General features: G+C 39.5%; 1 protein-coding gene across 2 annotated transcripts in view; it reads left to right on the plus strand.

Moving 5' to 3' along the window:
* Positions 1 to 12,109, plus strand: part of prdm16 (PR domain containing 16) — a 366,260-nt gene that overhangs the window by 199,824 nt on the left and 154,327 nt on the right. For both annotated transcript variants that reach the window (XM_055222878.1, XM_033969103.2), the window contains exon 3: positions 4,275 to 4,322. In XM_055222878.1, coding sequence (XP_055078853.1) covers positions 4,275 to 4,322 — 48 coding nt within the window. The remainder of the gene's footprint in view (positions 1 to 4,274; positions 4,323 to 12,109) is intronic.

Below are 12,109 nucleotides of genomic sequence, written 5' to 3' on the forward strand. Positions count from 1 at the left end.
TGGGACCCCAAGGCGTTCCTAGGCCAGCCGAGAGACATAGTCCCTCCAGCATGTCCAGGGTCTTCCCCGGGCCTCCTCCCAGTGGGACATGCCCAGAACACCTCCCTAGGGAGACGTCCAGGAGGCATTCTGACCAAATGCCTCTTGACGTGTAGGAGCAGCGGCTCTACTCTGAGCTCCTCTCGTGTGACCGAACTCCTCACCCTATCCCTAAGGGTCATTACCCAGAGCTCATGACCATAGAAGAGGGTTGACCGGTAAATCAAGAGCTTTGCCTTTTGGCTCATCTCCTTCTTTACTACAACGGACCGATACACCGACCACATCACTGCAGACGCTGCACCGATCTGTCAATCTCACGCTCCATCCTTCCCTCACTCGTGAACAAGACCCCGAGATACTTGAACTCCTCCACTCACCACCCACCCGGCAAGGGCAAGCCACCTTTTTCCGGTTGAAAACCATGGCCTCGGATTTGGAGGAGCTGATTCTCATCCCAGCCACTTCACACTCGGCTGCAAACCACCCCAGTGCCTGCTGCAGGTCCTGGCTCGATGAAGCCATCAGGACAACATCATCTGCAAAAAGCAGAGATGAGATCCTGTGGTTCCCAAACCAGACCTCCTCCAGCCCCTGGCTGTGCCAAAACATTCTGTCTAGGACAGACCTGACAGGCTCAAGAGAGTCTGCTGAGAACGTTTGGCGGAGCCCTCTGTCAGAGGAGTCTTCAGTTCATCCCAGGGGAGGCTGAGGACATGGACCCCGAGTGGGCCATGTTCTCCACCTCTATTGTCGATGTGGCTGCTTGAAGCTGTGGTCGTAAGGTCTGCGGTGCTTGTTGCGGCAGCAACCCCCGAACCCGGTGGTGCACACCGGAAGTAAGGGATGCAGGATGAAGAAGGAGTCCTATCGAGCCTTGTTGGCTCATGGGACTCATGAGGCAGCTGATGAGTACCGGCGGGCCAAGCGTCCTGTGGCTCGTGTGGTCACAGAGGCAAAAACTCAGGATTGGGAGGACTTCGGGGAGCCCATTAAGGAGGACTATCGGACGGCCTCAAAAAGATTCTGGCAAACTGTCCGACGCTCAGGAGGGGGGAAGCAATGCTTCACCAACACTGTTTACAGTGCCGGTGGAGAACTGCTGACCTCGACTGTGGATGTTGTTGGGAGGTGGAAGGAATACTTTGAGGATCTCCTCAATTCTACTGTCACGTCTTCCAAGGAGGAAGCAGAGACTGGGGACTCGGAGGCGGATTTGTCCATCATCCAGGCTGAAGTCATCGAGGCGGTTGGCAAGCTCCTTGGTGGCAAGGCTCCGGGGGTGGCCAAGGCAATCGACCGTGTCCCTCGTGGTGTCCTTTGGGGAGTGCTCCGGGAGTATGGGGTCCGGGGCTCTTTCCTAAGACCTGTGCGGTCCCTGTATGACCGGAGCAGGTGCTGTGTTGCCGGCAGTAAGTCAGACCTGTTCCCGGTGCATGTTGGACTCCGCCAGGGCTGTCCTTTGCCCTTTGGTTCTGTAATAAAACTTTATAATGATAATTTATAATAATCATCCTTGATAAACACGAACACATTGTTTATTAAAGATGTTTGTTTTGTTTTTTTTACTACTATGGTGTATTAACTGCTAACACATAACACATCTATATCACCATATTAACTTTTATTATTTATTGTTTATCAAAAACAACATATTAACATGTTTTATAAGTTTCACTTTTGTTTTTGATGCTCTGAGCATCCCCTTCCTTTGGTCACTCCATCTTCAGCGCATTACACGCACATTATAATCAGTATGTCAAGTTTGTTAAGTTGTATAGTTTTGTATCATGCTTTTGTATGTTTATGGGGAATTGTCGTGTGAGAGCATGGATGACAGAGCATTGCTCAAAATCTTACAGTTAACCGTGAGAAGGGTTTGGATAGAGCCCAGGAGAGATTGCTCAATTATTCAAACATGCATGGATGCTCTTATTCCTTCAGGCATGTTTTTAATGAGTGAACATTATACCACGGTAGAAAGCTGAAAAAAAAGTAGAGTTTACATAATACCTCCTCTTTAATTAAAGGGTTAGGGTATTAATTAAGTACTTACTAAGTAACCTAGTCTGAGTTTTTATCCATGCTTTACTAAGACAGGAATAAGTGTGGTTATTATAAAATGTTACCATTTAATGCTATACTCGCACACATCTGGACAAAGCAAAACACAAAGTTATGCAGTCTATCTTTAAAAGCCCAGTCTGGTTTAGCATTGTAAAATACAACACAACAAAACAGGTGGTGATACTCTTTCAACACTGTCTTTAGCACATCTGTACACACACACACATTCCCATAGAACTAGCATACCCCATAACCCTCCAGCTAACACCAGAAAATAAATAAGCTATTAATTAGTGAAGGAAAATGTGATTGGAGCTTGCTTATGATTTATGACCGGTGTCAGCGTCATCTCAAAGTGACTGGTACAAACTCAAATAACGAGCTGCCCCAAGACGCCGGAGAAAGCACCGTACTCCCGGACTTTCCACCTCTCCGCTCCTGTGTCGATATGTCCTAGAAGGGAAAACAGTGGGTCTATGCTGAGGGTAATTACAAAGTGTCTGGGCACTGGCTTCTCTCTCCAGCTCCTATGACCTCAAAGCAAAACAATAAGAGTGTACGTAGCCACCTGTATGATACAAGATGTGTTCAAGTGCTAGTTTGGTGAGTGTTTTTGTATGGGGAACGTGTCATCGTATTTGTGCTGTGGAAGTTCAGACCAGGTGCAAAAAGGGAAATATACAAAATCACGCTCTAAAAAAATAGTGGTAGTGGTGGAGAGGGCAGGGGGGTGTTAAAATCTTGTGTCCCGTTTTTCAGCCCCTGTAATGTTATTGTTATGACAGGAACTGCAACTAGCATTGCTTGTTTTAAAGGAAGCACCTTTTGCAGAGTTGACTTTTTTTTACTTTAACCATATCATATTGTTGTTCCCTCATCAAAAGTATACCTGGAGTTATATTTTGCTGCATTCACCCTTGTTTCAATAGTCCTCTGAACTTCAGAATCCTCTCACATCAATTTTCCATGGATTGCTGCATCACAGGTAGAAATCTCAATTCTACTGCTCAGTTTTTAAGACAATAAATTAACACTGGACTGGTTCTGAACAATTATATAGTGGAAAGCATGGCTCTTTTACCATAGCCTAATGACACTGGAACAGAATTTAACTTCTAATAGGATAGTTGACTTGACATAGTTAATTAGGGGGCACGTTACACATCTTGCCTCAAGTATCTAAGTACATCAGTGTAAGTAGTAGAATATTATACAAACTTGACACTATAGTACCATTAAAGCCATTATAGTACGCCCTCTACTGTGTGAAAATTCCATTGTCACACAGCAGAGGGGGAAGCTGACATTAAAATTAACATTGTTAATATTCCCATGTATTCACTTTCAGCACAGTTTTTTTCAGGAGGCAAGTAAAATTAAATATTAACTAATTTAAATATTAATTACACACAATGCAAAGTGGTCTCATTTTGTGGTCTAAAAGTGCTGCTTTTGCAATGTACCATTTTTGGGAAAACCACAAAATGTACTCATTTATGAAAAAAAAGAAAAGAAAAAGAAATCGGGTACCACAGGTTTAAAACAAAGCTTCTTAACCCAGACTAAACATGTTGGATAGACCCAAGGTTCCTAAAAAATACTTACTGTTGTATTTACTCAAGTGGAACCATTTAGCAGGGATGTCTTGTGCCTGTTGTGGGGTATGTTTATCCCTGGTCCATATCAAACCCATCCCAGAGCCGGGTGCTTTGGTCTGGGCCTAAACGTGGTGTAAGTAGGCTGAAAACACTGTCCTAAGTATCTCTGGGGTAATTACTCCCATTTGGCCGATCAAAGAAACTGATCTGTTTGACAGTGTAATGGATACACTGGTGCACATCTGGAACACTGATGAAAGAGGGTTTTTAACATACAATCCTCAAAAATAAACATAAATAAGAATAAATAAATAAATATATCCCAGTAATTAATCTTAAAAAAAAAAGAAAAAATAATTTTTATGACTTTCAAATGAAGATAGATACTCAAAGCAATAAACTCTCCAAGGAGGTAAGCAAGTGGCAACCCATCACCACAAAGCTACTTCGAACTCATTTGAGACTTGTTTTTTTCAACAAAAAAAAAGGGTTAGTTAACTTAGGTTTTACAACACAGCTTGATTTTGTTAATTTTCTCGTACATGTTTATTTAACTTTCTTGTCTTTCAGATGATGAACGACCATGAAGACTTGTCACCCGACAGCTGCATCAAAAAGGTAGGACTGTTTTATATCATTGTAGTTCTGTTTGCTCCTCACATGCACTAAAGGTATTAAAATTTTTTTGCAAAACTTCACATTTTAGGCTTGATAAAACTGTGAAAGTCTGATGATACTTTATTGAGTAACATTGTATAATTTGGGGTGAAAGTAGTCCAGAGGTGACAGTAGCTCAGTTGCTAGAGCGTTTGTTCACTGATCCAAAGGTTGGCTTTCAACATAAAGATTAGCGGTCAGATCCACTAGCACACCTTTCCTTGGGCAAGACACCTATCCCACCTTTCCCCTCGTGTCTGTGTACACTGCAGTGTAAATGTGTGTGTGAATGGATGAATGGTTCCTTGATGTAAAGCGCTTTGAAGTGTCTTGAAGGTAGAAAAGAGCTATATAAAAATGTGACCATTTACCTATAACTACGCCTTAAATAGCATGTCTTTATCCATAATGAACAAATAGATAGTCTTTCTTCATCCTTATTAATTAAGTTGTAGTTATCATAAAGTGTTACCCCATGTTGTAGTTGATGTGTATGTATTAGTTTACTTATGTGGGATGGTCGTATCACACAGTTGATCAGTTCAGGAAAATTTTATTTGAATTTTACATGATTTTGCTGTAATAGAAACCAAAAGATGCATGTCAGTTGTGAAATTTATGTGCATTTCAAAAATTTGCCAGCAAATTTACTAATTTGTTGCAGTTGAAATATACTAATATACTAATACTAATACTAATATAAAAGCAAATTTGTCAGTGCAATTTATTTATTCGCATTGACAAAATACATAGTGCTATTTGGGGAAGCTCCTTTTCTCTACTTTCTCTCCTACAATTAGTTGCATATATTAAGTTTTCCATGTTTTTGTAATTATTACTTGGTTTGTTGGGATAGTGCTTGAGCAAAATATTTCTCTTAGTAGTAGCTAGTCAAGTAGCAGTTTGTAGGAAAAAAATAAATTAATTAAAAAAAAGAAAACAATACAAGAACTAGTGGTGAGTTCAGCACCAATAAATTACATCCAAAATGCTGGATTTACCATAATTTACCCTATTTTCCGGATTATAAATTGCTCCAGAGTATAAATCGCACCAGCGAAAAAATGCGTAATAATGAAGAAAAAAACATAAGTCGCACTGGACTATAACTTCGCATTTTTTCGGCAAATTACTTTAGATAATCCGAGACCAAAAACAGACATTTTATCTTTAAAGGCAAGTTATAATAAAATAATAAAATAGAGAACAACAGGCTGAATAGCAGTACAGCATGCTAGCATAACACATAGACAACAAACTGAATATGTGTCTGGTATGTTAACGTAAGATATTAACAGTTAATCAGATACGCTACAGTAACGTAAGATATGCCGCCTTGTCCACAAACAGGAGAGACACGAAAGTTCTTTTCACTGATGTTTACTGTGGTCTTACTTCTTCATCACAGTTCACACTGTAGAACTAGCAAACACATCAAATATAACATAAGATTTGGCTCATGGTACATATACAGTGTTCTCTTGTTTATCGTGGGGGTTATGTTCCAAAAGTAACCCGCAATAAATGAAATCCGTGAAGTACAAAATTTTTACAAATATTATATAATTTTTAAGGCTGTAAAACTCCTCTCCACACACTTTATACACTTCTCAGACAGGCATTCTCTCTTGTTTAAATACTCTCAAAGTTCAAGCCTTCATAGATTTAAAAAAAATAAGCACAGTATTATAGAACGATACCAAATACTATACGGTACTGTAAATAAATATGACAGCTTTTAGAAATACTTTAACAAATTTAATTTTCATGATCAACCTACGAGGTTGGACACATAAGAAATGATTAATAGCGGCTCACGCATATTTCACAGTTCCTCTGGTTGCACCTCTTCGTCCTGGCACTGCTCCGCTGTAGTGTCTCATAATGTTTTTTTTTTTTTTTCTGCATTCTCTGATCCACAAAGCTAAAGCAGACTCCAGCTGCACAATGGTTACAACCCTTTTTGCATCCTTGTTAAAACTTATTTCTGCTGCCGTCCTTATGTTATTTTCCTCCTTCTTTATGTCAAGTTCACATGAAAAGTCTATGGTGGGTGCATATCTTTCCAGTCTGTACTCTGCTTTTCTGTGGCACATTTCAAAACGTTTTATATAATAAATACACTAAAGTCACTCTCTCAACCTGGTCTGCAGTGTTTACAAAGACACAAGGAAAACAAAACATCCATAGGCTCGCAGACCGCAACAAACTCTCGGATTCGTCAAATGCCCTCAAATGCAAAAGCATCCAACTAGAGGCGTCCAACTAGAGGCATCCAATGTGTTCTTGACGCCCCGGTGTTTCAGAGTCACACTGCTAGCATTGAATATTTATGTAAATTTGGCTGAACGCATTCTGTACTATACAGGAAACACGGCATGTCCCTTAGCCAATCAGAACGCAGAACACAATGCACATTCATACAATGTTTTTAAAAAAAGCGTACGAAACCACTGCACACACAAAACTGCGCATGAACGCATGGAAAATGTACATACCACTTTGGCCTGCTAGTAAAACAACAAACCTGTAAACTGAAAACATTACATTTTACTTCTCAATTGTTTCTTAAATAGTGCTCTGTCTGGTCAGATTTCTCATTAGCGTAAAAGGCTAAACCAGAAAACAGGAAGCAGTTTTTGCGACCTTAGTAGACTCATGATAAACACAAATAAACATGATAAACATTTACAATATTGTTCCACATGGAAAATTATTACCTTTATGGTTTTATAAATAAAGGGAAAATAAATAAGGGGAAATTAAATATGCAATGTATAAAATAAAACAACTCTGCCTGATCTGGAAGTGGATGACGCACTACTCCCGAAGTAGATGAAGCACCGCTTCTGCGTGGCTGTCATACTGGTACACAAGCCTAGAGTGCTCTCGCGTAGTTGTCAGTGAGACAATAGCGAAGATTTGAAATTATATATTTCACATATAAGTCATATCTGAGTATAAGTCGCACTCCCGGCCAAACTATGAAAAAAAGTACAACTTATAGTCCGGAAAATACGGTACACACAAGGAAGACATTTTTACGTTTAAACATAAATTTAACAAAGTAAATGTGTTTAATCATGATCGTTAACTATTGCAAAATCTACACACATTTTGATTCTTGGTAAAAGTTGCTAGTAAAAGTTATGGAGTTACTTATGTATTCCATATCTTCTGCCCATGTCCAAACAAATAGTACACTTTTTTGAAGAAGAAGAAGAAGAAAAAATAAAACGATGTTGACTATGTTTTAGTGAATCACCTAACCTCATATGCACTTTAAATTCATACATCATTACCACTACACCAAACCCTATTCCACTGACCTACCTGATATGGCATTGACATATTGGCCCTATTGAACACCCAGTGACCACTTTGTGAGCTGATAAATGTACTGAAGACATTAGACATTATGTTATTATTATTATATGACCAAGTATCATGGGGGTTAAGACAGGAGGAGGACATGTCCAGCTAATGATCCATGAAGACACAATAGAGTAGGCACTATAGGGTTTAACCTTCTACTCAATGTCTCTGCAAATGAACAGATGGAAATAAAGAGATAATTTATGCTGTTCTGTTATGTAAATGTTATTGAAATTTTCAAATATAATCTCTTAAATATTGGTTGTTGATATTGATAGTAACCATCTCTAAAGTATTAGTTACATATTGTGATAGTAGAGTACAGTGTATATGTAATTAAAAAAAAATTAAAAAAAACTCTTCCACGCTCGGGCCTTGGGAGCTTAAGGGTTCTGCGCAGTATCTTTGCTGTTCCTAGTACTGCACTTTTCTGGACTGAGATGCCTGATGTTTTTCCTGGGATCTGCTGTAGCGACTCCAGTTTGGGGGTCATTGCCCTGAGTGCTCCGATGACCACAGGCACCACTGATACCTTCACCTTCCAGGCCTTCTCCGGCTCTTCTTTGAGCCCCTGGTATTTCTCTAGTTTCTCATGTTCCTTTTTCTTGATGTTCCCATCACTTTTATACTGCAATGTTGTTTATCCATCACCACAATGTCCGGTTGGTTCGCCATCACCATTGTGTCAGTCTGTATCTGGAAGTCCCACAGGATCTTGGCTTGACCATTCTCCACTACACCACAGTTTGGAGGTGTTTCCCTTTATCCCTTTATCAGGCGCGCGTCCTTCCATGATGGTTCCTCCAGCACCTCTCCCTCTGCACTCCACTGTCTGAGACATTTGCTGAGCACATCATCTTTTGGGGCCTTGTCCTTGATGTAGTTATGGATCTTGTGTGTTTCATCCTGGACTATGGCTCTCACACTCACTAGTCCTTGGCCCCCTTCCTTATGGCTCGCATACAGTCTCAGGGTGCTGGATTTGGGATGGAACCCGCCATGCATGGGCAGGAGCTTTCAGGTCTTTAACATCTGTGGTCTCTATCTCCTCCTTTGGCCAGCTTATGATTCCTGCTTGGTATCGGATTACTGGCAGGGCGTAGCTGTTTCTTGCCTGGGTCTTGTTCTTGCCATTGAGCTAACTCCTTACTTATTGAGCTGACTTGCCTTTCTCGTCTGAGGTATTTGGCCTATCTGAGGTATTTGATCGATATATATATATATATATATATATATATATATATATATATATATATATATATATATATATATATATATATATATATATATATATATATATATATATATATATATATATATATATATATATATATATATATATATATATACACACCCCACACGCACACACTCAGCTGGTGAATTTTTCTTTTGTTACGCAAAATTGACTCTTGTGAACTGTGGGTTAAGCATGTGTTTGTGATGAGGAAACAACATTATAACATAATGAAAAATAACATAATGAAAACAGCATAATATAGGCTTTTAAAATCGTAGTATTTTATGTTTTATATCAGGTTGTGGGTTTATACACTGCCCAGCCAAAAAAAAGTCGCCACCTGGATTTAACTAAGCAAATAAATACAAGCCTATAGGTACAAGTCAGGTCTATGTTCAGCAACAGTACGTGCTCAAAGAATGAGGTCAGCTGACTACCTGACTATACTGAATGACCAGGTTATTCCATCAATGGATTTTTTCTTCCCTGATGGCACAGGCATATTCCAATATGACAATGCCAGGATTCATCGGGCTCTAATTGTAAAAGAGTGATTCAGGGAGCATGAGACATAATTTTCACACATGGACTGGCCGCCACAGAATCTAGAACCTCGTTGAGAATCTTTGGGATGTGCTGTACAAGGCTTTGCGCAGGGCTCAGACTCTACCATCATCAATGCAAGATCTAGGTGAAAAACACTGGATGGAAATAAATCTTGTGACATTGCAGAAGCTTATCAAAACAATACCACAGCGAATGCACACCGTAATCAAAGCTAAAGGCGACCTTTTGTTGTTTTTTTACCAGGCCAGTGTGTTATCACTGACAAAGCTTGAATTATGTCTGACCCGCTCTGACTAACATCTGGGTTAAAACATTTTGAATGAAAAATGTCAACATGACGTTAACAGCTAAATTTTATTTATTTATTTATTTATTTTTAACCTTTATTTTACCAGGCAAAACATTAAGAACAGATTCTTATTTACAATGATGGCCTGGGCATGCCAGAGCAGCCAAAGGAAGGGGAAGGGGAGTTAACACAATTAGACTCACATCATTTCATTAAAATATAAAACAAACATTTACATCTGTCACTAAAAATCTTCTTTTGTACCATTAGTAAAACATTTACACATGTCTTTAAAAATTACCTTCAGTTTACATTTAAAAGCAGAAAGAGAAATGAAGGAGTCCAGTTTAAGTGAGCTTTGAGCCAAATTCATTCAATCATTAGCAGCGGCGCATCGAAATGACATGAGGCCAAGAGAAGACCTAGACTTAGGAACTTTCAGTTTGATGAGCTGTGAGGAGCGAGTGTTGTATCTGGAGGGAGACTCTTGTACGAGCAGCTGACTTAGATAAGAAGGTGTGAGCCCTAGCATGGTTTTATAGACAAACATAAGCCAATGCATATTTCGGCGAGACTGCAGTGAGGGCCAGCTCACCTGGGTGTACAGCAGACAGTGATGTGTCCTAAAGGGGGCATTTGTAACAAAACAGATCGCAGAATGATAAATGGTATCTAATTTTGCAAGGTTACTTTTGGGAGCATGTCGATAAATGATGTCGCCATTGTCAAATTGTGGAAGAATGGACATCTCAACAATGGCACATTTAGCTGGGATTGTGAAACAGGAGTGGTTTCTGTACAGAAAACCCAATTTAGCCTTTACCTTTGCCTGTAGACAGCGATGTGCTGCTGGAAAGCTAATGCACTATCTAGCCAGATTCCCAGATATTTATAATCTGCTCAAGGGTGGTTCCATCTGCTGTGCTAAGAAAAAGTTTATGAGGATTAGCAGTTTTAATGCGGCCAAACCAGATTGCCCTTGTTTTTTGCATTTAGTGTTAAGTCCAGTTGCAAAAGGGCTTTCTCTACATTAAGAAAACTTTCTTGTAAATTTTGATTGACTATTTCAGGGCTAGGGCCAGAGGAATATAAAATTGTATCATCTGCATACAGGTGAACAGTTCCTTTGCTAACAAACAATGGGATATCATTAATATAAATGGAGAAGAGAGTTGGTCCCAGGACTGACCCTTGAGGGACTCCCCTGGAAACGTGGAGACATTGAGAAAGCCGAGAGGCAATCATTACCTGTTGTACTCGGTCTACTAGAAAATTTGAGAACCATGCCAGAGACTGATTGGAAACCCCAACATGGCGAAGTTTTTCCTGTAAGATGTGGTGGTTAACTGAATCAAAAGCTTTTGCTAAATCAATAAAAATTGCTGCGCAAAATTGCAGAAGTGATATCATCAAGTCTATTGCAGAAGTGATATCATCAAGGACTTTTAAAACAGCTGTGATACAACCATGACCTGAACGAAAACCAGACTGTGCGTGAGTCAGAATGTTAGCATTCTCAATATAACTTAGCAGTTGTTGATTGACAAGTTTTTCCATAATTTTGCAGATTTCCACTCTGTAGGTATTTCACCAGTTTGAAGAGACAAATTAAAAATGCTAGCAGGCGGAGCTGCAATAATAGGGGCGGCTGTTTTAAGAAAGAATGGTGCAAAAGTCCATCTATTCCAGCTGGCTTTTTTGAATCTAGAGCTAACAGCTCTTGTTTCACTTCTTTTAAAGTGAACGGTTTAAAAGAGAGTTTTTTTAGATCCAACAGGTTTTACACTTGGGGAGACAACAGAGCCTATGTTTACAACAAAACGGGTTAATTTTGTAAAGTGGTGGTTAAATACATTCGCCATACTGGGTTTATCTGTAATCACAATATTATCTGATGTAATAGACACAGGTGTACCAACTGATTTATTATCCAACTGTTTTACTGTTTTCCAAAATAAGTGTGAGTTTGAGGTATCTGTTAATTTCTCTTTAAAATAGCTTGTCTTTGCCTGGTGGATTGCTTGTGTGGCCTTGTTACGAATTTGACGAAATACTAGTCTGTCTTTTTCTAAACCTGATTTTTTAGCTTTGCGCCAGGCAGCATTTTTTTCCCTGAGCAGCAAGGCTAAATCATTAGAAAACCAAGGACTAATGCGATTCTTAATACGCATGTTTTTTAATGGGGCGTGCTTATTGATAATTGTACTGAAACTATTTTTGAATGCAGTCCATGCTTCATGGACTGTTGGGATAAGTACTAATCTTTCCCAACAGATTTCT

Source organism: Periophthalmus magnuspinnatus, chromosome 7 (assembly GCF_009829125.3).
Source record: "Periophthalmus magnuspinnatus isolate fPerMag1 chromosome 7, fPerMag1.2.pri, whole genome shotgun sequence".
NCBI lineage: Eukaryota > Metazoa > Chordata > Actinopteri > Gobiiformes > Gobiidae > Periophthalmus > Periophthalmus magnuspinnatus.